The following is a 25130-nucleotide window of genomic DNA, read 5'->3' as shown; positions in this document are numbered from 1 at the left end:
TGCAGAACATCGGATTATAGACTGGAGACCATCAGAATATAGATTTTAGAATGTAAGATTATAGACTGCAGTACATACGACTATAGACTACAGAACATCAGATTATAGACTGCAGTACAACAGATTGTAGAATGACAGATTATAGACAACTGAAAAATATTGCTTGTCTTATCTAGTTACTTTACTTATTACTTATATTAACAATTTACCGTACTTATTAATGATACTTTTTATTTACTGTTCTTTGTACTAATATAATTTATTTATTGTACCTTTTGCTTATATAATCTTTTTACTGTACTTTTTACAAATATTTTCCCCTGGCAGTATTTTTTACTAATTTAATCTATTTACTGTACCCATTGCCAATATAATGTCTTTCTTGTACTTATAACTAATTTCATCTATTACCTGTATTAATTTCTATATAAATCTTTTCACAGTACTTATTACTAATTTAATCTTTTTACAGTACTTACTACTACTTTTTTATAGTAGTTATTACTAATTTAATCTTTTTATCATGCTAAATACAAATGTAATCTATTAAATGCTCCATCGCAGTTACTCCATTTAGATGTTGTAGTTACTTAATCTTCTCACTGCCAAATGAAGTATTGTGGGAAAATGCATCAGTTTGCATGCATACCTTCAATATTTAATGTTCAATTTTATAGATACATGTAATGATCCAGTAGTGATAGTATTCATCAGCGTTTTCTCTGCAGTTCTGTTTGACTGTTTCTGTGAAGGCCCAATAAAAATTGAAACTCACAAGAAAAATATAAATTTGTGAAAGAGAAATATAACCACCAGACAGTGTTTAACAGTGACTGTGGCGCCTTCTGCTGGTCAGAGAATGGAGCTGCCGTCGGCTCTGTTCGGCTATCTCCGTGGATTAACTCGGAGGACGGAGCTGCCGTCGGCTCTGTTCGGCTATCTCCGTGGATTAACTCGGAGGACGGAGCTGCCGTCGGCTCTGTTCGGCTATCTCCGTGGATTAACTCGGAGGACGGAGCTGCCGTCGGCTCTGTTCGGCTATCTCCGTGGATTAACTCGGAGGACGGAGCTGCCGTCGGCTCTGTTCGGCTATCTCCGTGGATTAACTCGGAGGACGGAGCTGCCGTCGGCTCTGTTCGGCTATCTCCGTGGATTTTCAGTGGGATATTCCATTAAACGCCAAATTGTGGATTTAAAGCATATTTGATCAGCGGACGTCGGTGGGCTGTGGAGGGTGAAATGCTCTTTATTCAGGGGGAAAACTGTGTTTATTGTCAGTGAAGCCCAGAGGAGATCTCACGCACACTTGTTGACATTTAGCGAACTGTGGTTACGTTAGCATCAGTCAGCTAACTAGGCTTATAATTCAGTATTTGGGCTTGAAAACTGTACAATATCGGAAGCAGTCTGTATCAGAATAATCCCGATGGTCGGGCTGTTGGTGAACGGGCTGTCAGAGAGCTGGCTGTTTTTTTTTTTTAGCTGTCACTGACTGCTGCTAAGCTAACTGAGCTAGCTGCTATTCTCCGTTCACCTCTACTGTGTTTAGCATGACAGCTAGCGTCATGCTAACAAGAGATTCAAACAAGTGGCTTTCAGTGAAAGTTTTAAAATTAAGTTAATTTAAGACTTTAACTCATTAGAGTTAGTCCACGATTAGTCAAAGTTAATCTTTGAGGACTTTAGGACAGATGGTTTTAATAATTATTCCGTTTAACCAAAGAAAATCACTTTTATAAACTCCTGTTTGTTTGGCTCTATTAGCTCCGTGGACGTAAACAGAGTTGAAAACTGACATGGTGCACTGACTGTCCGGATCACTCTCCATCTCTGATAAGCGTAGTAATTTGTTTTATAAACCCTCCGACAATCAGCGGCCTCACCATGGCCAGCTCCCCCGGATCAGGAGCCTCAAACCCCCGCAAATTCAGCGAGAAGATCGCTCTACACACCCAGAAACAAGCGGAGGAAACCCGGGCCTTCGAGCAGCTGATGACCGACCTGACGGTCTCCAGGGTGGGTATATAAATTCATCTGTATATAGATTAAATAGACCTGATATTAAACTGCCTATGCCATCAATGAACCTGGTTATCAACTGTCTACAGACTAAATACACCTGACATGTACAGTTGAAACCAGAAGTTTACATACACTATATAAAAAGGCACATAAACTGTTTTTTCTCACCGTCTAACATTAAATCAGATTAAACTTTTCCTGCTTTTCATCAATTAGGATTACCAAAATTATTTCTATTTGCTAAATGCCAGAATAATGAGAGAGATCATTTTTTAGACATTTTTTTTATTATTTTCTTGAGAGTCAGAAGTTTACATACATTTCATTAGTATTTGGTAGCATTGCCTTTAAACTGTATGACTTGGTCAAACGTTTTGGATATGCTTCCACAAGCTTCTCACAATAGTTTGCAGGAATTTTGGCCCATTCCTCCTGGCAGAACTGGTGTAACTGAGCCAAGTTTGTAGGCCGCCTTGCTCTCACGTGCCTTTTCAGCTCTGCCCATAAATTTTCAGTGGGATTGAGATCAGGGCTTTGTGATGGCCACTCCAAAACACTGACTTTGTTATCCTTAAGCCACTTTGTAACCAGTTTGGCAGTATGCTTAGGGTCACTGTCCATTTGGAAAACCCATTTGCGCCCAAGCTTTAACTTCCTGGCTGATGTCTTGAGATGTTGCTTCAGTATTTCCACATAATGTTCTTTCCTCATGATGCCATCTATTTTGTGAAGTGCACCAGTCCCTCCTGCAGCAAAACAACCCCACAACATGATGCTGCCACCCCCATGTTTCACAGTTGGGATGGTGTTCTCAGGCTTGCAAGCTACCCCCTTTTTTCTCCAAATGTAACGATGGTCATTATGGCCAAAAAGTTCAATTTTAGTTTGGTCAGACCACAGAACATGTCTCCAGAAATTAAGGTCTTTGTCTCTGTGTGCATTTGCAAACTGTAATCTGGCTTTTTTATGTTTGTTTTGGAGTAATGGCTTCTTCCTGGGAGAGTGGCCTTTCAGCCCATGTGGGTACAGGACTCGTTTGACTGTTGATAATGACACACTCTTACCAGCTTCAGCCAGCATCTTCACAAGGTCTTTTGCTTTTGTTCTTGGGTTGAGATGCACTTTTGGGACCAAAGCACGTTCATCTCTGGGACACAGAACCCGTCTCCTTCCTGAGTGGTATGATGGCTGGACATTCCCATGGTGTTTATACTTGCGTATAATTGTTTGAACAGATGAACGTGGCACCTTCAGGCATCTGGAAATTGCACCCAAGGATGAACCAGACTTGTGCAAGTCCACAATTCTCTTCCTGATATCTTGGCTGATTTCTTTTGATTTTCCCATGATGTTACACAAAGAAGCAGTGTGTTTCAGGTGTGCCTTAAAATACATCCACAGGTGTGCCTCTAATTAACTCAAATGTTGTCAATAAACCTATCAGAGGCTTCCAAAGACATGACATCATCATCTGGGCTTTATCAGATTGTTTAAAGGCATAGTAATCTTAGTGTATGTAAACTTCTGACTTTGAAGAAAGTAATACAGATTGTCTAAAAAAATCCTTTTGTCATTATTCTGGCATTTAGCAAATAGAAATAATTTTGGTAATCCTAATTGACCAAAAACAGGAAAAGTTTAATCTGATTTAATGTTAGACGGTGAGTAAAAAAGTTTATGTGCCTTTTTATATAGTGTATGTAAACTTCTGGTTTCAACTGTCACTGTCTACAGACTAAACCTGACATGTAACTGTTTATAGACTAAACCTGACATGTAACTGTTTATAGACTAAACCTGACATGTAACTGTCTACAGACTAAACCTGACATGTAACTGTCTACAGACTAAACCTGACATGTAACTGTCTACAGACTAAACCTGACATGTAACTGTCTACAGACTAAACCTTACATGTAACTGTCTATAGACTAAACCTGACATGTAACTGTCTACAGACTAAACCTGACATGTAACTGTCTACAGACTAAACCTGACATGTAACTGTCTATAGACTAAACCTGACATGTAACTGTCTACAGACTAAACCTGACATGTAACTGTCTATAGACTAAACCTGACATGTAACTGTCTACAGACTAAACCTGACATGTAACTGTCTACAGACTAAACCTGACATGTAACTGTCTATAGACTAAACCTGACATGTAACTGTCTACAGACTAAACCTTACATGTAACTGTCTATTGACTAAACCTTACATGTAACTGTCTATAGACTAAACCTTACATGTAACTGTCTACAGACTAAACCTGACATGTAACTGTCTATAGACTAAACCTGACATGTAACTGTCTATTGACTAAACCTGACATGTAACTGTCTATAGACTAAACCTTACATGTAACTGTCTATAGACTAAACCTTACATGTAACTGTCTACAGACTAAACCTGACATGTAACTGTCTACAGACTAAACCTTACATGTAACTGTCTATTGACTAAACCTGACATGTAACTGTCTATAAACCTTACATGTAACTGTCTATAGACTAAACCTTACATGTAACTGTCTACAGACTAAACCTGACATGTAACTGTCTACAAACTAAACCTGACATGTAACTGTCTACAGACTAAACCTGACATGTAACTGTCTATAGACTAAACCTGACATGTAACTGTCTATAGACTAATCCTTACATGTAACTGTCTACAGACTAAACCTCACATGTAACTGTCTATAGACTAAACCTGACATGTAACTGTCTATAGACTAAACCTGACATGTAACTGTCTATAGACTAAACCTGACATGTAACTGTCTTCAGACTAAAACTGACATGTAACTGTCTATAGACTAAACCTGACATGTAACTGTCTACAGACTAAACCTGACATGTAACTGTCTACAGACTTAACCTGACATGTAACTGTCTACAGACTAAACCTGACATGTAACTATCTACAGACTAAACCTGACATGTAACTATCTACAGACTAAACCTGACATGTAACTGTCTACAGACTAAACCTGACATGTAACTGTCTACAGACTAAACCTGACATGTAACTGTCTACAGACTAAACCTGACATGTAACTGTCTATAGACTAAATTACAAGTGTCAGACTTGTTCCAAGAATTCAATAACTTCTGTTCATTTTGTGCCAGCTTGCACTTACATATCCCGGCCTTGTGTAGCTGTTTTGGACATAAAAGCCTAAACCTTACATGTAACTGTCTACAGACTAAACCTTACATGTAACTGTCTATTGACTAAACCTGACATGTAACTGTCTACAGACTACACCTGACATGTAACTGTCTACAGACTAAACCTGACATGTAACTGTCTATTGACTAAACCTGACATGTAACTGTCTACAGACTAAACCTTACATGTAACTGTCTACAGACTAAACCTTACATGTAACTGTCTATTGACTAAACCTGACATGTAACTGTCTATAAACCTTACATGTAACTGTCTATAGACTAAACCTTACATGTAACTGTCTACAGACTAAACCTGACATGTAACTGTCTACAGACTAAACCTGACATGTAACTGTCTACAGACTAAACCTGACATGTAACTGTCTACAGACTAAACCTGACATGTAACTGTCTACAGACTAAACCTGACATGTAACTGTCTACAGACTAAACCTGACATGTAACTGTCTACAGACTAATCCTTACATGTAACTGTCTACAGACTAAACCTCACATGTAACTGTCTATAGACTAAACCTGACATGTAACTGTCTATAGACTAAACCTGACATGTAACTGTCTATAGACTAAACCTGACATGTAACTGTCTATAGACTAAACCTGACATGTAACTGTCTATAGACTAAACCTGACATGTAACTGTCTATAGACTAAACCTGACATGTAACTGTCTTCAGACTAAAACTGACATGTAACTGTCTATAGACTAAACCTGACATGTAACTGTCTACAGACTTAACCTGACATGTAACTGTCTACAGACTAAACCTGACATGTAACTATCTACAGACTAAACCTGACATGTCACTGTCTATAGACTAAACCTGACATGTAACTGTCTACAGACTAAACCTGACATGTAACTGTCTACAGACTAAACCTGACATGTAACTGTCTACAGACTAAACCTGACATGTAACTGTCTATAGACTAATCCTTACATGTAACTGTCTACAGACTAAACCTCACATGTAACTGTCTATAGACTAAACCTGACATGTAACTGTCTATAGACTAAACCTGACATGTAACTGTCTATAGACTAAACCTGACATGTAACTGTCTATAGACTAAACCTGACATGTAACTGTCTATAGACTAAACCTGACATGTAACTGTCTATAGACTAAACCTGACATGTAACTGTCTATAGACTAAACCTGACATGTAACTGTCTTCAGACTAAAACTGACATGTAACTGTCTATAGACTAAACCTGACATGTAACTGTCTACAGACTAAACCTGACATGTAACTGTCTACAGACTTAACCTGACATGTAACTGTCTACAGACTAAACCTGACATGTAACTATCTACAGACTAAACCTGACATGTAACTGTCTATAGACTAAACCTGACATGTAACTGTCTACAGACTAAACCTGACATGTAACTGTCTACAGACTAAACCTGACATGTAACTGTCTACAGACTAAACCTGACATGTAACTGTCTATAGACTAAATTACAAGTGTCAGACTTGTTCCAAGAATTCAATAACTTCTGTTCATTTTCTGCCAGCTTGCACTTACATATCCCGGCCTTGTGTAGCTGTTTTGGACATAAAAGCCTAAACCTTACATGTAACTGTCTACAGACTAAACCTTACATGTAACTGTCTATTGACTAAACCTGACATGTAACTGTCTACAGACTACACCTGACATGTAACTGTCTACAGACTAAACCTGACATGTAACTGTCTATTGACTAAACCTGACATGTAACTGTCTATAAACCTTACATGTAACTGTCTATAGACTAAACCTTACATGTAACTGTCTACAGACTAAACCTGACATGTAACTGTCTACAGACTAAACCTGACATGTAACTGTCTACAGACTAAACCTGACATGTAACTGTCTACAGACTAAACCTGACATGTAACTGTCTACAGACTAAACCTGACATGTAACTGTCTATAGACTAATCCTTACATGTAACTGTCTACAGACTAAACCTGACATGTAACTGTCTATAGACTAAACCTGACATGTAACTGTCTATAGACTAAACCTGACATGTAACTGTCTATAGACTAAACCTGACATGTAACTGTCTATAGACTAAACCTGACATGTAACTGTCTATAGACTAAACCTGACATGTAACTGTCTATAGACTAAACCTGACATGTAACTGTCTATAGACTAAACCTGACATGTAACTGTCTATAGACTAAACCTGACATGTAACTGTCTTCAGACTAAAACTGACATGTAACTGTCTATAGACTAAACCTGACATGTAACTGTCTACAGACTAAACCTGACATGTAACTGTCTACAGACTTAACCTGACATGTAACTGTCTACAGACTAAACCTGACATGTAACTATCTACAGACTAAACCTGACATGTAACTGTCTATAGACTAAACCTGACATGTAACTGTCTACAGACTAAACCTGACATGTAACTGTCTACAGACTAAACCTGACATGTAACTGTCTACAGACTAAACCTGACATGTAACTGTCTACAGACTAAACCTGACATGTAACTGTCTATAGACTAAATTACAAGTGTCAGACTTGTTCCAAGAATTCAATAACTTCTGTTCATTTTCTGCCAGCTTGCACTTACATATCCCGGCCTTGTGTAGCTGTTTTGGACATAAAAGCCTAAACCTTACATGTAACTGTCTACAGACTAAACCTTACATGTAACTGTCTATTGACTAAACCTGACATGTAACTGTCTACAGACTACACCTGACATGTAACTGTCTACAGACTAAACCTGACATGTAACTGTCTATTGACTAAACCTGACATGTAACTGTCTACAGACCAAACCTTACATGTAACTGTCTATTGACTAAACCTGACATGTAACTGTCCATAGACTAAACCTGACATGTAACTATCTACAGACTAAACCTGACATGTAACTGTCTACAGACTAAACCTGACATGTAACTGTCTACAGACTAAACCTGACATGTAACTGTCTACAGACTAAACCTAACATGTAACTGTCTATACACTAATTACACCTGACATGTAACTGTCTACAGACTAAACTTGACATGTAACTTTCTACAGACTAAACCTGACATGTAACTGTCTATAGACTAAATTACAAGTGTCAGACTTGTTCCAAGAATTCAATAACTTGTGTTCAACTTCTGCTATCTTGCACTTACATATCCCGGCCTTGTGTAGCTGTTTTGGACATAAAACGACTGGGACATTGGTTCAAGCACAACTTTGGGTTAGGGTTAGGGTGAGCCCTTAAACCATCTTCAGTGGAGAAGTCTGTCATGAAACTGAGTCTAAGCTTACTAGTACACATGTGACCCCAGCTCAGACAGGAGGAGGCGGGGCTACCTTGTCAGTGAGCATTTGGGTCTGCTCAGCTCTGCTAATAAAGTCAGAAGGAACATTCAGAAGATCGGGACTCAATTCATGACATTTAAGGCCTTTGCACACTGGGTCCGATTATTTTGTCCGAATTTTTCGCATGTTAAAAAAGAAAATCGAGCTCATGTTGTTCTAATGACATTTGCGGAGTGACGCCGAAATTTCTGTCCATCATGTTTTTTTTCGAATCAGGTTCGATTTTATGCAAAATTTCGCATCAGTCCAAGTCATTTGCTTGCTAACCCCCGCCAGACCCCTCCTCTCTCTTTCTCTTTCTCCTTCTCTCTCGCACTAACCTCACTTTAAAAAAAACAAAGTTTACTCATTTATTCTGTGGATATAAACCATTGAAATATAACAAATAGATGGGCGGTTCATGATTCAGATCAGTGCCCATTGCTGTATTCTCTCTCACTCACTCACCCCAGTCCAACTCCTCCCTCTCTCCCACTCCCGAACTCTCACTGCAAACACTGTAGTTTTCCAGTGTATTATGTGGATATCAGCTGTGGAAATATAACAGATAAAGGCATACGTTCTAACCTACTCACAGCTCATAACAGAGACAGAATTATAAAGTTGCTCTCTATTTCTCCAACGTGGCTCAGTGCTATTATGCTGAATGGGTGCTGAACGGAGCTCTCTGTCAGAATGGATCCAGCAGGATTTTAAAGGAGTGACAGAGATGCAGGATCACAGTACGAAACTATTTGCCACATTCTCCGAATTTTCACAGTGAAGGCAAATAAAAACGCATTGGATCCAGCGTGCAAGGTCTGAGTGCGTGAGGTTTTTTTTGTATTGGGGATCCGAACAAAATGCATCCAAAAATAACGGACCCAGTGTGCGCAAAGTCCTTTACATTCACAATTTAAGCCAATTGCTGTCACAGAATTACTCTATTGCATGAGGAAATAAAAAAATTCATCTGACCTTCAAGGAGAGGCGGGGGATGGCGCTGGGGGCTATTTGCTCCACTAATGCAGGCCTAATGGTAGGGTAATCACTGGGATATACAATCCTAATTAACTGGTCTGGCAGTAATCAGTCCTGGGTGTGGATAGTCAAACAGAACTCAGCTTTACAAAAGATATGGTTAATCATAGTAAATTCGTGATTTACCAAGGGGGGCAGTGACATTTTCACATAGAGCCCAATTATGAATGAAGGGGGCATCCTCTTAAAAATAGCAAAACATAACACCCTAAACAAAAGTGTACTTTAAAGGTAACTGTAGCTTTAAATGTTTTTAGTGAACCACACCAGAGATGGTGATTTATTCCTGCTTTCTGCCTCACAGGTTCATGACCTGGCTGTGTTCTTTTTCCCATGTTTTGACTGCTAGGTGCAGTTTCAGAAGATCCAGCAACTCCACCTGTCTCAGTCACGGGCGACCTGTTACGGAGGCTCTCTGCCCAACGTCAACCAGATCAGCAACACCAGCGGAGAGTTTCAAGTGAGGGCTCCAGGCAGTAATAAGCAGACTGAGAATACCTCATCTAACATCAGTCTGTCTCAACTAACGTCAGTCTGTCTCAACTAACGTCAGTCTGTCTCATCTAACGTCAGTCTGTCTCATCTAACGTCAGTCTGTCTCATCTAACGTCAGTCTGTCTTATCTAACATCAGTCAGTCTGTCTCATCTAACATCAGTCAGTCTGTCTCATCTAACGTCAGTCTGTCTCATCTAACGTCAGTCAGACTGTCTCATCTAACATCAGTCAGTCTGTCTCATCTAATGTCAGTCTGTCTCATCTAACATCAGTCAGTCTGTCTCATCTAACGTCAGTCTGTCTTATCTAACATCAGTCAGTCTGTCTCATCTAACATCAGTCAGTCTGTCTCATCTAACGTCAGTCTGTCTCATCTAACGTCAGTCAGACTGTCTCATCTAACGTCAGTCTGTCTCATCTAACGTCAGTCAGTCTGTCTCATCTAACATCAGTCAGACTGTCTCATCTAACGTCAGTCTGTCTCATCTAACGTCAGTCAGTCTGTCTCATCTAACATCAGTCAGTCTGTCTCATCTAACGTCAGTCTGTCTTATCTAACATCAGTCAGTCTGTCTCATCTAACATCAGTCAGTCTGTCTCATCTAACGTCAGTCTGTCTCATCTAACGTCAGTCAGACTGTCTCATCTAACGTCAGTCTGTCTCATCTAACGTCAGTCAGTCTGTCTCATCTAACGTCAGTCAGTCTGTCTCATCTAACGTTAGTCTGTCTCATCTAACGTCAGTCTGTCTCATCTAACGTCAGTCTGTCTCATCTAACGTCAGTCTGTCTCATCTAACGTCAGTCTGTCTCATCTAACATCAGTCAGTCTGTCTCATCTGACGTCAGTCAGTCTGTCTCATCTAACGTCAGTCTGTCTCATCTAACGTCAGTCCGTCTCATCTAACATCAGTCTGTCTCGTCTAACGTCAGTCAGTCTGTCTCATCTAACATCAGTCTGTCTTGTCTAACGTCAGTCTCTCATCTAACATCAGTCTGTCTCATCTAACATCAGTCTGTCTCGTCTAACATCAGTCAGTCTGTCTCATCTAACATCAGTCAGTCTGTCTCATCTAACATCAGTCTGTCTCGTCTAACGTCAGTCTCTCATCTAACATCAGTCTGTCTCATCTAACGTCAGTCTGTGTCATCTAACATCAGTCAGTCTGTCTCATCTAACGTCAGTCAGTCTGTCTCATCTAACATCAGTCAGTCTGTCTCATCTAACATCAGTCTGTCTCATCTAAAATCAGTCTGTCTCATCTAACATCAGTCTGTCTGTCTCATCTAACATCAGTCTGTCTGTCTCATCTAACATCAGTCTGTCTGTCTCATCTAACATCAGTCTGTCTCATCTAAAATCAGTCTGTCTCATCTAACGACAGTCTGTCTTGTCTAACGTCAGTCTGTCTCAACTAACGTCAGTCTGTCTCATCTAACGTCAGTCTGTCTCATCTAACATCAGTCAGTCTGTCTCATCTAACGTCAGTCTGTCTCAACTAACGTCAGTCTGTCTCATCTAACGTCAGTCAGTCTGTCTCATCTAACATCAGTCTGTCTCATCTAAAATCAGTCTGTCTCATCTAACGACAGTCTGTCTCGTCTAACGTCAGTCTGTCTCATCTAACGTCAGTCTGTCTCATCTAACGTCAGTCTGTCTCATCTAACATCAGTCAGTCTGTCTCATCTAACGTCAGTCTGTCTCATCTAACATCAGTCTGTCTCATCTAACATCAGTCAGTCTGTCTCATCTAACGTCAGTCTGTCTCATCTAACATCAGTCAGTCTGTCTCATCTAACACCAGTCAGTCTGTCTCATCTAACATCAGTCTCTCATCTAACATCAGTCTGTCTCAACTAACGTCAGTCTGTCTCATCTAACGTCAGTCTGTCTCATCTAACGTCAGTCTGTCTCATCTAAAATCAGTCTGTCTCATCTAACGTCAGTCTGTCTCAACTAACGTCAGTCTGTCTCATCTAACGTCAGTCAGTCTGTCTCATCTAACGTCAGTCTGTCTCATCTAACATCAGTCAGTCTGTCTCATCTAACGTCAGTCTGTCTCATCTAACATCAGTCAGTCTGTCTCATCTAACATCAGTCCGTCTCATCTAACGACAGTCTGTCTCGTCTAACGTCAGTCTGTCTCAACTAACGTCAGTCTGTCTCATCTAACGTCAGTCTGTCTTATCTAACGTCAGTCTGTCTCATCTAACATCAGTCTGTCTCATCTAACGTCAGTCTGTCTCATCTAACATCAGTCAGTCTGTCTCATCTAACATCAGTCTGTCTCATCTAACATCAGTCAGTCTGTCTTATCTAACATCAGTCTGTCTCATCTAACGACAGTCTGTCTCGTCTAACGTCAGTCTGTCTCAACTAACGTCAGTCTCTCATCTAACATCAGTCTGTCTCATCTAATGTCAGACTGCCTCATCTAACATCAGTCAAAATGTGTCCCTGTACAGCCCTAGTTAACATGCTGATCATGGTCTTTATTGATAAAGCAGAAATATTTTGTTCCAAAGTGTTTTTCCTCAGTCAGACATGTCTGTGTAACATTGTTTTTGTTCCTTAGGGTGGATTTCCACCAGGAGTCGACCCCATCAGAGGCACACGGCACCATGGGCTAGTGGAGAGACCCCACAGAGACCGAAACCGCATCAACTCCCCCCACCGCCGACCCACCGATAAGCATGGTCGGCAGATATCCTTCACTGAAAACCATAGAGTGACAGTTATAAAATCTAGCTCCAAAAGTCCTACCAGCAGAGGGTTAGGGTTAACTAAGGGCAGCTTTACATCTAATGACTTTCCTCCTATGTTAAAGTCGCTGAAAAAATTCCAAAGTCAGAGTAAAATCATGGGCATCCTGCTAAAGTTGTTAGGTGTAAGGTGGTCACAGGTACAGGCACCGTTTGAGTTATGCCAGCCTTACACCAGAGGGCTTTGCTAAAACTCTTCAAAGACTCTAAAAAGACTGACATCTGAGACCCTCTCACATCTAAAGACAAATTTCAAAGTCATTGAGTTTTTAATCTCAGAGTAAGATTTCTTCTATTCCTTTGGAGATTATTTCCTATCATGCATCTGGTGAAGATCCCCAACAACAATTTTTGAGGAGAGAACAAGATGTAGAGGGAGATGGAAATTGCATCTGAGTTTATACCGCTTATAATCTGAGGTTTTTAAATCATTTACATCAAGTAGAAACAAAAGAAAAGTTAAACACCAAAGCAACTTTGCATGTTACTGCAGCAACCGCGGAACTATCCCGGAAACACTTCAGAATTAAAGTACTGTATCAGGTAATCTCACCACAGAAACAAACTGATAATCCCGATGGAGGTTCACCATTCCTGTCATGTCAGCCTGGAATGAATTGACAGAGAAGGCACACAAACACACAGGAGCAGAGATCTGACTGCAGCTCTGAGCAGAAAAGTTTTTCAATCTTGTGAGTTCTGAGCGGACATTCAGCAGCTCTAGAATGATCTACGCTCACGTTCATGTGTTGAAGAATGAAGTGAATGTATTGCTTGCACACAACATTGACTCCCATTGGTCGTGGATGACAGTTGCGTCACTGAGAAACACAATTAGCATACGACCAGACTAAAGACTTAAGACAATAGCAAACGCGTTTGATATTATCGTAACGCCAAGAGTGAAGAAGGACTGCCTTAAAACAGCTAAAATCGAGTCGTATGACCACCTTACACCTAATGACTGAGACAACGGGATCAAACTGAGACTTTAGCGAGACTCCCACGATTTTAATCTGACTTTGGATTTTTCTGCGACTTTGAAATTAGAGGAAAAGTCTTCAGCTGTTAGGACCATTAGAGTTAACCCTGACGCCTCCGCTGTTAGACAAGGTAAGGCAAGTTTATTTGTATAGCACATTTCAGCAACAAGGCAATTCAGGGATAACCCTAAGCCTAAGTGCTTCACACAGGTCATTAAAATACAATGACAGGTCATTAAAATACATTGACAAAGGGAAAAAGAAACACAATGAAAACATTTTAAACTAAGCATGTAAAAGGTGATTAAAAACAGTAAATAAGACCCACACAAGATAGCCACATCCCTAGTGTCATTTGTCTGAACTTTACATGTATAAAATCCATAAAAGATTAAAACACACATAAAAAGTTATGTAAATCAGCTAAAAAAAAAAAAAAAAAGCTACAGTGTAGAGTTGCAGCAAAAATGGAAAATTTGAAAGGTAAAAAGTTTTTTAGTCAAAGGCAGCAGTGAACAGGTGAGTTTTCAACCTTGATTTAAAAGAACTCAAACACTCAGCAGACCTGATGTTTTCTGGGAGTTTGTTCCAGATAAACGGAGCATAGAAACTGACCGCTGATCCTCCATGTTTGGTTCTGACTTTAGGGACACAGAGCAGACCTGCACCAGATGACCTGAGCAGTCTGGATGGTTCATACTGGACTAGAAGGTCTCTGATGTATTTTGGGCCTAAACCATTCAATGCTTTATAAGCTAACAGGAGGATCTTAAAGTCTACTCTCTGAGAGACAGGGAGCCAGTGTAGAGACCTCAGAACAGGAGTGATATGGTCCACTGTCTTGGTCTTAGTGAGGACTCGAGCAGCAGCGTTCTGGATCAGCTGCAGCTGTCTGATGGACTTTTTAGACAGACTAGTATAGATACTGTTACAGTAGTCAACTCGACTGAAGATAAATGCATGAACCAGTTTTTCAAGGTCCTGCTGTGACACTGTTTGGACCTTTTGTCAGTCAGTACACTGGTTGCACTCTTTGAGACCACCATTTTTGAGAGGCATCTGGCTGCAGACCTCGAGCACACCTATGGTGGGGCGTTCAGCAGCAGACCTCTATGGTGGGGCGTTAGGTCTGCACTGACCACAGTGGTCTGCTGCTGAACGCCCCACCATAGAGGTCTGCTCGAGGTTGGCAGTCAGATCCTCTTGCCATTTTAATCGTTTACCTCACAGAGACCTCTAGTTTGATTAATACCTGATTACATTCTCTGTGTAAAATGTGAAATACTGACCTTAACTACAGCCTACATGGAGAGTTCGCCGTATGGAGGCATGTATCTGTCCCCTCCCCTGGACAACAGCTGGAGAAGGTGAGCAACACACTGGGTTATACTCTTGATCATTCGAGGTATTTTTTTATTGTCTCTATCATCTCTGCAGGTTTTTTTCTCTTGTTCCCAGCATAGTCTGTTGTCTTTGTTTATTAACGTGCTAATCTTCATTTGTGTAGAAGATTCAACCCAGGTTTAGGGTATGGCCTATCCCCAATGTGGGCTGATGTGATACCACCCCCCATATTAAAACTTTACATCCTGGCTTCTAAAGATGATATGATCTCCTATTAAAACATACCATCCTTGCCTTTAAAGATGAAACCACCCCATATTAATGCATTCTATCCTAGCTTTTAAAGATGATATCCCCTATTAAAACATTCCATCCCTGCCTTTAAAGATTTCCCCCATTAAAACATTTCGTCCTTGCCTTTTAAGAGATCACTCTTTTTTAAAACATTCCATTCTTGCCTTTAAAAATAATATTCCCTACTAAAACATTCCATCCTTGCCTGTTAAGATGATATCAACCCTATTGAAACATTCCATCCTTGCCTTTAAAAGTGATATCCCACCTTTTAAAACATTCCATCTTTGCCTGTTCGGGTGATATCACCCCCATTCAAACATTCCATCCTTACCTGTTAAGATGGTATCACCTATTTAAACATTCCATCCTTGACTGTTAAAATGATAATACCCTACTAAAACATTCAATACTTGCATGTTAAGATGATATCATCTCCTATTAAAACATTCCATCCTTACCTGTTAAGATGAAATCAGCCATATTAAAACTTTACATCCTTGCCTTGAAAGATGATATCCCCCATTGAAACATTCCGTCCTTGCCTTTAAAATGATATCCCCCTTTTAAAACATTCCATCCTTGCCTGTAAAGATGATATCACCCCATTCTAACATTCCATACCTGCCTTTGAAATGATATCCCCCATTTTAAAACATTCCATCCTTGCCTGTTGAGATGATATCATCCCCTATTGAAACATTCCATTCTTCCCTGTTCAGAGGATATCACCTAATTAAAACATTCCATCCTTGCCTATAAAGATGATATTGCCCCAGTTAAAACCTTCCATTCTTGCCTGTTGAGATGATATCCCCTACTAAAACATTCCATCCTCACCTTAAAAGATGATATCATTCTCATGAATTGGGATTGTTCATTATCTCCGCCAAGGAGGTTGTGACCAGCAGGGTTTGTTTGTTAGTTAGTTAGTTTGTTTGTTAGCAACATAACTCAATAAGTTATAGACGGATTTTGATGAAATTTTCATGAAATGTCAGAAATGGCATAAGGAAGAACTGCGTAGATTTTGGGAGTAATCAGGGTCACCATCTGGATTCAGGAATTTTTTTGAAGGATTCTGTACTATTGGGAGATAGGACTAAAGGTGGCCAGCCTCCGGAAAATCAGCCAGTCGGAGGAAAGCAGGTCTGTGGAGGGGGGGTGTTAAAGAGACAGCAGCGAAAACGAAGCGTTTCAGACGGATGTTAAAATAAGGGTTTTTCAGGACGCCAGTATGAGACACATGAGGAGTTTTTTGAGCTGTAAACCATTACTACGTGGGTATCAGAGAGATGGTGTAAATCCTTGAAAAAAAGCTATAATACTCCCACTTTAAGGCACGGTGCAGTATGCCCAGTGTGACTGTGTCCTAAAAGTTTCTCTCCAACTTTGCACAGCTGGTGCCGTATGAAGCTCTCTGTCAGGATGGATGGATCCAGAGTGATTTTGAAGAAGTGACAGAGCCACAGGCTCGTCCTCACTGCTTATTTTCATCGTAGAATGAAACAATGTGCCACTTCCTGTTAACTTTCTGAAGTAAATACTAATAGAACGTAACAGACCCTGTGTGTGGCGTTTATGCTTCTGCGTGGACGGGCGCATGATTGATTGATGAGTTAGGGGCAGACTCTGCCTTACCAGGGAAAGATGACATCTTAGTTTTGTTGGAAAAAGAATGGTATGAGGAAAGAAGATATGCCATACAGGTAGTTCATGGTAGAGGAAGTACTTTGTTTACTTTCATTTGCAATATTTTCATTGGCAAAATTTTATACCTTTATTTATTTAGTTATTTTGACTCCATACTCTATTGTTCATTTGTTTTATACTTAGTTTCCCTCCATGGACCCCAATGCACATTTTTCCAAGAGGGGACATTGGAGATATAGGAGGTAGTGGGCTGGGTTTTAATTTGTGAAATATAAAGAAAAAACACTTGGTTGTTATAGTAGTTTAGGTTTTCCATGTAGGAGTAATTTTTTTTAAAAACACTTGTGATGTTCCATTACAAATGTGTACAAATTCTTTTGATATATTTGATAGTTGATAGTGTTTTGATATTGAAAAGTCATTCGTTTTTAGGTTATATTAACATTTATTATTGCATATTATTCACAATCAAAAGTCCTGAAAATGGGTACCGTTGTGTACTAATACCGGTTCACAGGTACCGGGAATCGGTACCGTATCGGTTCAAATGTGAAAGGTACCTATCCCTAGTCCATGATGAATACAAGGTCTTAGCACCTTATACATTTTATTTTTCTCTATTTTTCCATTTAATCAGTATTATCTGGTAAGTGTTCATTTCTCAAAATATCAAAAACGATAAATGTACAACATACCATGGGGTAGGGGGTAAAATACAATGTATTCATGCATGTCAGTTTAGGGGTTTTATTATAACACACTGGTCCTGTTTTTTTTTTTGTTTGTTTGTTTGTTTGTTTTTTTGTGTTTGTTCCATATGTGATACAAATTTTAACATTCTTTGTTCATATATTTATGATTTTGAAACTTTTCAGGAATTTGGGTTGTGATAGCTCATTCAAGTGCTGGTGGTGGGTCCCGAGGATAGACCAGTTGAGAACCACTGATCTAGAGGAACAGTCTAATCCAGCTTGTGTACCCATACAGTAGTCCATGTCCTCCAACCCTAACAGGGCCAAAGAAAGGTCTAAACCCTCAGACTGGCTAGACATAAATTTCTTCAGTCTCCTCCAGCCTGGTTTAAACCAGTTGTTTGTTTCAGGGTCACATTCCCACACTCTCCTCTTCCTCCATCTAGCCATCTTTGGTCTTATTTAGCTAAGTCAGTCTCTCTAGGGACCAACATGAAGGAGAAAAGTCTCTGTAGAGACATGTTTCTGTTAATCTCCTGTAGATGTACACTCAGGGGTTTTTTTGGTTCCATGGAGCTCATCCGATCGCTTCTGTCCCATAAAAGTCTACACTGATTTTATTTGATCCCTGCCAGTTTATTTAATTTCCCTCTCTCTATCGGTGATGTTCTACTTTCACTAAGTCCATTTGATTTTATCTGAACATCTTTATGATTTACTTTATGAATCCTTTGTAATCATCTTACTCAAACATGAATCCTTCGTTATCATCTTTATTAAACGTGAATCCTTCGTTATCATATTAATTAAACATGAATCCTTCGTTATCATCTTTATTAAACGTGAATCCTTCGTTATCATATTAATTAAACATGAATCCTTCGTTATCATCTTTATTAAACGTGAATCCTTCGTTATCATATTAATTAAACATGAATCCTTCGTTATCATATTTATTAAACGTGAATCCTTCGTTATCATCTTTATTAAACATGAATCCTTCGTTATCATCTTTATTAAACGTGAATCCTTCGTTATCATATTAATTAAACATGAATCCTTCGTTATCATCTTTATTAAACGTGAATCCTTCGTTATCATATTAATTAAACATGAATCCTTCGTTATCATCTTTATTAAACGTGAATCCTTCGTTATCATATTAATTAAACATGAATCCTTCGTTATCATATTTATTAAACGTGAATCCTTCGTTATCATCTTTATTAAACGTGAATCCTTCGTTATCATCTTTATTAAACGTGAATCCTTCGTTATCATATTTATTGAACGTGAATCCTTCGTTATCATCTTTATTAAACGTGAATCCTTCGTTATCATCTTTATTAAACGTGAATCCTTCATTTTCATCTTTATTAAACTTGAATCCTTCGTTATCATCTTTATTAAACGTGAATCCTTCGTTTTCATCTTTATTAAACATGATTCCTTCATTTTCATCTTTATTAAACGTGAATCCTTCGTTATCATCTTTATTAAACGTGAATCCTTCGTTATCATCTTTATTAAACGTGAATCCTTCGTTATCATCTTTATTAAACGTGAATCCTTCGTTATCATCTTTATTAAACGTGAATCCTTCGTTATCATCTTTATTAAACGTGAATCCTTCGTTTTCATCTTTATTAAACGTGAATCCTTCGTTATCATCTTTATTAAACGTGAATCCTTCGTTATCATCTTTATTAAACGTGAATCCTTCGTTTTCATCTTTATTAAACGTGAATCCTTCGTTTTCATCTTTATTAAACGTGAATCCTTCGTTATCATCTTTATTAAACGTGAATCCTTCGTTATCATCTTTATTAAACGTGAATCCTTCGTTATCTTTATTAAACATGTATCCTTCGTTTTCATCTTTATTAAACGTGAATCCTTCGTTTTCATCTTTATTAAACGTGAATCCTTCGTTTTCATCTTTATTAAACGTGAATCCTTCATTATCATCTTTATTAAACGTGAATCCTTCGTTATCATCTTTATTAAACGTGAATCCTTCGTTATCATCTTTATTAAACGTGAATCCTTCATTTTCATCTTTATTAAACGTGAATCCTTCGTTATCATCTTTATTAAACATGTATCCTTCATTATCATCTTTATTAAACGTGAATCCTTCGTTATCATCTTTATTAAACGTGAATCCTTCGTTATCATCTTTATTAAACGTGAATCCTTCATTTTCATCTTTATTAAACGTGAATCCTTCGTTATCATCTTTATTAAACGTGAATCCTTCGTTATCATCTTTATTAAACGTGAATCCTTCATTTTCATCTTTATTAAACGTGAATCCTTCATTTTCATCTTTATTAAACGTGAATCCTTCGTTATCATCTTTATTAAACGTGAATCCTATTTTATCATCTTTATTAAACGTGAATCCTATTTTATCGTCTTTATTAAACGTGAATCCTATTTTATCGTCTTTGTTAAATCTAAATTCTTTGTCAATGTCTTTTTTAAATGGGAATTGTTCGTTATCATTGGTGTTTTTACTTTGCTCTAGATTTTGTTTGATTTCTAAAGTAGATACAGTCGTGGAGACCCTGCAGTCTATTTATGAACAAACTGTTCTTAGGCAAGCTCAGAGGATAGTGACCGATTCATCCCACGTTCTCCACTCAGAATATGACCTCCTGCCCTCGGGAAGACGATTCAGAGTCCCTCACTGCAAACTTAACCGTTTCAAGAATTCATTTGTTCCAACCTTCATCAAACTCCTAAACAATGTTTCTTGAGGCTGAAGATTGTGCAATATGTATAGTGTTTTTATTATAATGAATTTTTAGAATGCATTCATTTTGTATAATTTTGTTATTTGTTTGCTGGTATTGTTGTGCCTGATGATGTGTTGTTGTGTCGTTGTGGCTGTGGGGGCATCTATGGAGCAGCTCCTGAGTCCAGGACAAATTTCCCTGAGTGGGACAATAAAGTATATTTGATTTGATTTGATTGAGATAATCAGGGTCATTTTGCCTTTTTAAGTATAATCATCTTTTTATGAAAAAGTAACCCATTCATCAACACCAGGGATTAAAAAGGTCTGTGTTCTGGTTTTAAGGGAGGAGCCATTGTCGATGGAGGACAAACGACCTGGGTTTAGATTGATATCTCAACTCAACAGGTGAACTCCTCATCTTCATCATCATATCTGATTTAACCTGCTCTTCATCTCAGTGACTCTAACCCTCCTGGTTTAGTTTGTTTAATCCGATTTAATCTGTTCTTCATCACAATGACTCTGACACTCCTGGTTTAGTTTGGCTAATCTGATATAATCTGTTCTTCATCACAGTGACTCTGACACTCCTGGTTTAGTTTGGCTAATCTGATATAATCTGTTCTTCATCACAGTGACTCTGACACTCCTGGTTTAGTTTGGCTAATCTGATATAATCTGTTCTTCATCACAGTGACTCTGACACTCCTGGTTTAGTTTGGCTAATCTGATATAATCTGTTCTTCATCACAGTGACTCTGACACTCCTGGTTTAGTTTGTTTAATCCGATTTAATCTGTTCTTCATCACAGTGACTCTGACACTCCTGGTTTAGTTTGTTTAATCCGATTTAATCTGTTCTTCATCACAGTGACTCTGACACTCCTGGTTTAGTTTGTTTAATCTGATTTAATCTCTTCTGTTTCTTAATTGTGATATCTTATTACTCTTTCTTCTAGGTAATTTAATCTCTTGTTTATCTTTAATTTTCAGCTGTCTGTCACTGATCAGAATATCTTCTCTGACTCTGTGTCCTAATTAGAAAACCCTTGATTTACTTTTTCTCTTCCATTTATTTTCTGACTGTCCTTAACATTTTTCTCATTATCGTCCTTATAATTGACATATATCTTTGTTTTGTTTTGTTTTGGTTTTTTGTGTGTGTGTCTGTGTGGATGTGTGTGTGTGTGTGTGTGGTGGGGGGGGGCTTCTATGTTTTAATCCCAGATCACTTTTTTTTAAAAGATTGTGTTGTTATTTTTTTTTCTTTTTTATGATTTTTATAAAAGTTACCAGATATCCTGGTGATCAGTGCCACTAATTGGTAAAATCTGGCTTTGGCTTTTGGTACCACTCATTTGTTAAATTTGGGCCTGGGTGTTCAATTACCATTTAAGGTGGGTGTTGGGTATCGGCTGATACCAAGTCCTGATCCGATACCAGTGTGAACTTTCTGGACTGACTGTGCAGACTAGTAAATTATTGTAGACCTGTATTTGACTCAGAACGTGGCTCAACAAATAGGATCGTAATGTACAGCATCTCTGTGAGCTTGAAGTTTTTTCTGCTGATTATTAAGTTTTAATGCTGAATATTAAAATAAAAACAATACAGGGGGCTGCATCACAGTCTCTTTCTCTCTCTCTCTCTCTATTGCGCTCTATCGGAGCAGCTTCATGCGATTATAGTGCAGCCTGCCATTGGCTGACAGTCTCTCACAAAGAGTACATAATTTGGCAGTTCGCATTTAAGGTAGCGGTTATAAATTATCTTAATTGGATTAAAATGGATAAAAAAGATGTTCAATATTGGGTTTACTGCTGTGGATTTAATCATTAACGTCCCCAATAGCCACATGAGTTTCAGACCCGCTGAAAATGCTGCTGTAAGGGATTCAAAGGCATCAAAAGGATCAATAGTAAAGTACAACGGCTAGCTTCAAGAAGAAAAAACAAGTAAGAGGTAGGGATTTATGGTTGAAGAGTTACTTAACTTTGGATAAACTGTGTCTCTTCCTGTTGTGTTTGACAGCACTGATCTGGAAGGTGTTTTAACGGTCACATTCAGAGAAAAACTGTCGTACAGCCACCATTTGTTGCTGCTGCAGTGGGTCCTCTGCTTTTTCTTTACTGCTCTACAAACACGGCCCCATTGATGGTAGCCCTGGCAAGGAGAGGGATTGATTTCCAGTTTAAAGCGCTAATATTTAGCATGGCTAAACAAAGCAAAATATGAAGCTATTGCATTGGTGAAACTTGTGTACTCACTAATACTGATACCTGCATTTAAAGCAGTATCAGACTGTATTTCTGATACTGGTAAAAGAAGCAGAACGACTCTAGTCTGGCTTAAGGTACCACTTGTTGGGTTAGTTTGGATCTGGAGTTTGGTACCAGTTGTTGGGTTAGTTTGGATCTGGAGTTTGGTACCAGTTGTTGGGTCAGTTTGGATCTGGAGTTTGGTACCACACGTTAGGTTAGTTTGGATCTGGAGTTTGGTACCACACGTTGGGTTAGTTTGGATCTGGAGTTTGGTACCACACGTTGGGTTAGTTTGGCTCTGGAGTTTTGTACCACACGTTGGGTTAGTTTGGATCTGGAGTTTAGTACCACACGTTGGGTTAGTTTGGCTCTGGAGTTTTGTACCACACGTTGGGTTAGTTTGGATCTGGAGTTTAGTACCACACGTTGGGTTAGTTTGGATCTGGAGTTTAGTACCACACGTTGGATTAGTTTGGATCTGGAGTTTAGTACCACACGTTGGGTTAGTTTGGCTCTGGAGTTTAGTACCACACGTTGGATTAGTTTGGCTCTGGAGTTTAGTACCACACGTTGGGTTAGTTTGGATCTGGAGTTTAGTACCACACGTTGGGTTAGTTTGGATCTGGAGTTTAGTACCACACGTTGGGTTAGTTTGGATCTGGAGTTTAGTACCACACGTTGGATTAGTTTGGATCTGGAGTTTAGTACCACACGTTGGGTTAGTTTGGCTCTGGAGTTTAGTACCACACGTTGGATTAGTTTGGCTCTGGAGTTTAGTACCACACGTTGGGTTAGTTTGGCTCTGGAGTTTAGTACCACACGTTGGATTAGTTTGGATCTGGAGTTTAGTACCACACGTTGGGTTAGTTTGGATCTGGAGTTTAGTACCACACGTTGGATTAGTTTGGATCTGGAGTTTAGTACCACACGTTGGGTTAGTTTGGCTCTGGAGTTTAGTACCACACGTTGGATTAGTTTGGATCTGGAGTTTAGTACCACACGTTGGGTTAGTTTGGCTCTGGAGTTTAGTACCACATGTTGGATTAGTTTGGATCTGGAGTTTAGTACCACATGTTGGATTAGTTTGGATCTGGAGTTTAGTACCACACGTTGGATTAGTTTGGATCTGGAGTTTAGTACCACACGTTGGGTTAGTTTGGATCTGGAGTTTAGTACCACACGTTGGGTTAGTTTGGATCTGGAGTTTAGTACCACACGTTGGATTAGTTTGGCTCTGGAGTTAAGTACCACACGTTGGATTAGTTTGGATCTGGAGTTTAGTACCACACGTTGGGTTAGTTTGGAAATGGAGTTTAGTACCACACGTTGGGTTAGTTTGGATCTGGAGTTTAGTACCACACGTTGGATTAGTTTGGCTCTGGAGTTTTGTACCACACGTTGGGTTAGTTTGGCTCTGGAGTTTAGTACCACACGTTGGATTAGTTTGGATCTGGAGTTTAGTACCACACGTTGGGTTAGTTTGGATCTGGAGTTTAGTACCACACGTTGGGTTAGTTTGGATCTGGAGTTTAGTACCACACGTTGGATTAGTTTGGCTCTGGAGTTTTGTACCACATGTTGGGTTAGTTTGGCTCTGGAGTTTAGTACCACACGTTGGGTTAGTTTGGATCTGGAGTTTAGTACCACACGTTGGATTAGTTTGGCTCTGGAGTTTAGTACCACACGTTGGGTTAGTTTGGCTCTGGAGTTTAGTACCACACGTTGGGTTAGTTTGGATCTGGAGTTAAGTACCACACGTTGGATTAGTTTGGAAATGGAGTTTAGTACCACACGTTGGGTTAGTTTGGAAATGGAGTTTAGTACCACACGTTGGGTTAGTTTGGAAATGGAGTTTAGTACCACACGTTGGGTTAGTTTGGAAATGGAGTTTAGTACCACACGTTGGGTTAGTTTGGAAACGGAGTTTAGTACCACACGTTGGGTTAGTTTGGATCTGGAGTTTAGTACCACACGTTGGATTAGTTTGGATCTGGAGTTTAGTACCACACGTTGGGTTAGTTTGGATCTGGAGTTTGGTACCACACGTTGGGTTAGTTTGGAAATGGAGTTTAGTACCACACGTTGGGTTAGTTTGGATCTGGAGTTTAGTACCACACGTTGGATTAGTTTGGCTCTGGAGTTTTGTACCACATGTTGGGTTAGTTTGGCTCTGGAGTTTAGTACCACACGTTGGGTTAGTTTGGATCTGGAGTTTAGTACCACACGTTGGATTAGTTTGGCTCTGGAGTTTAGTACCACACGTTGGGTTAGTTTGGCTCTGGAGTTTAGTACCACACGTTGGGTTAGTTTGG

General features: G+C 39.2%; 1 protein-coding gene across 2 annotated transcripts in view; it reads left to right on the top strand.

Annotated features, from left to right (window-relative positions):
• The first annotated feature begins 1121 nt into the window (after window positions 1-1121).
• crtc3 (CREB regulated transcription coactivator 3) overlaps window positions 1122-25130 on the top strand; it is a 47179-nt gene continuing 23170 nt past the window's right edge. The window contains exons 1-5 of one of the 2 annotated variants that reach the window (XM_041786649.1): window positions 1122-2016; window positions 9939-10049; window positions 12662-12790; window positions 15137-15198; window positions 20900-20962. In XM_041786649.1, the coding sequence (XP_041642583.1) occupies window positions 1885-2016; window positions 9939-10049; window positions 12662-12790; window positions 15137-15198; window positions 20900-20962 (497 nt within the window). In that variant the 5' untranslated portion in view covers window positions 1122-1884. The remainder of the gene's footprint in view (window positions 2017-9938; window positions 10050-12661; window positions 12791-15136; window positions 15199-20899; window positions 20963-25130) is intronic. The other variant, XM_041786657.1, reaches the window with a different exon arrangement.

This window comes from Cheilinus undulatus, linkage group 1 (genome assembly GCF_018320785.1).
Source record: "Cheilinus undulatus linkage group 1, ASM1832078v1, whole genome shotgun sequence".
NCBI classification, from domain to species: Eukaryota; Metazoa; Chordata; class Actinopteri; order Labriformes; family Labridae; genus Cheilinus; species Cheilinus undulatus.
This window is presented reverse-complemented; position numbering and strand designations above follow the sequence as displayed.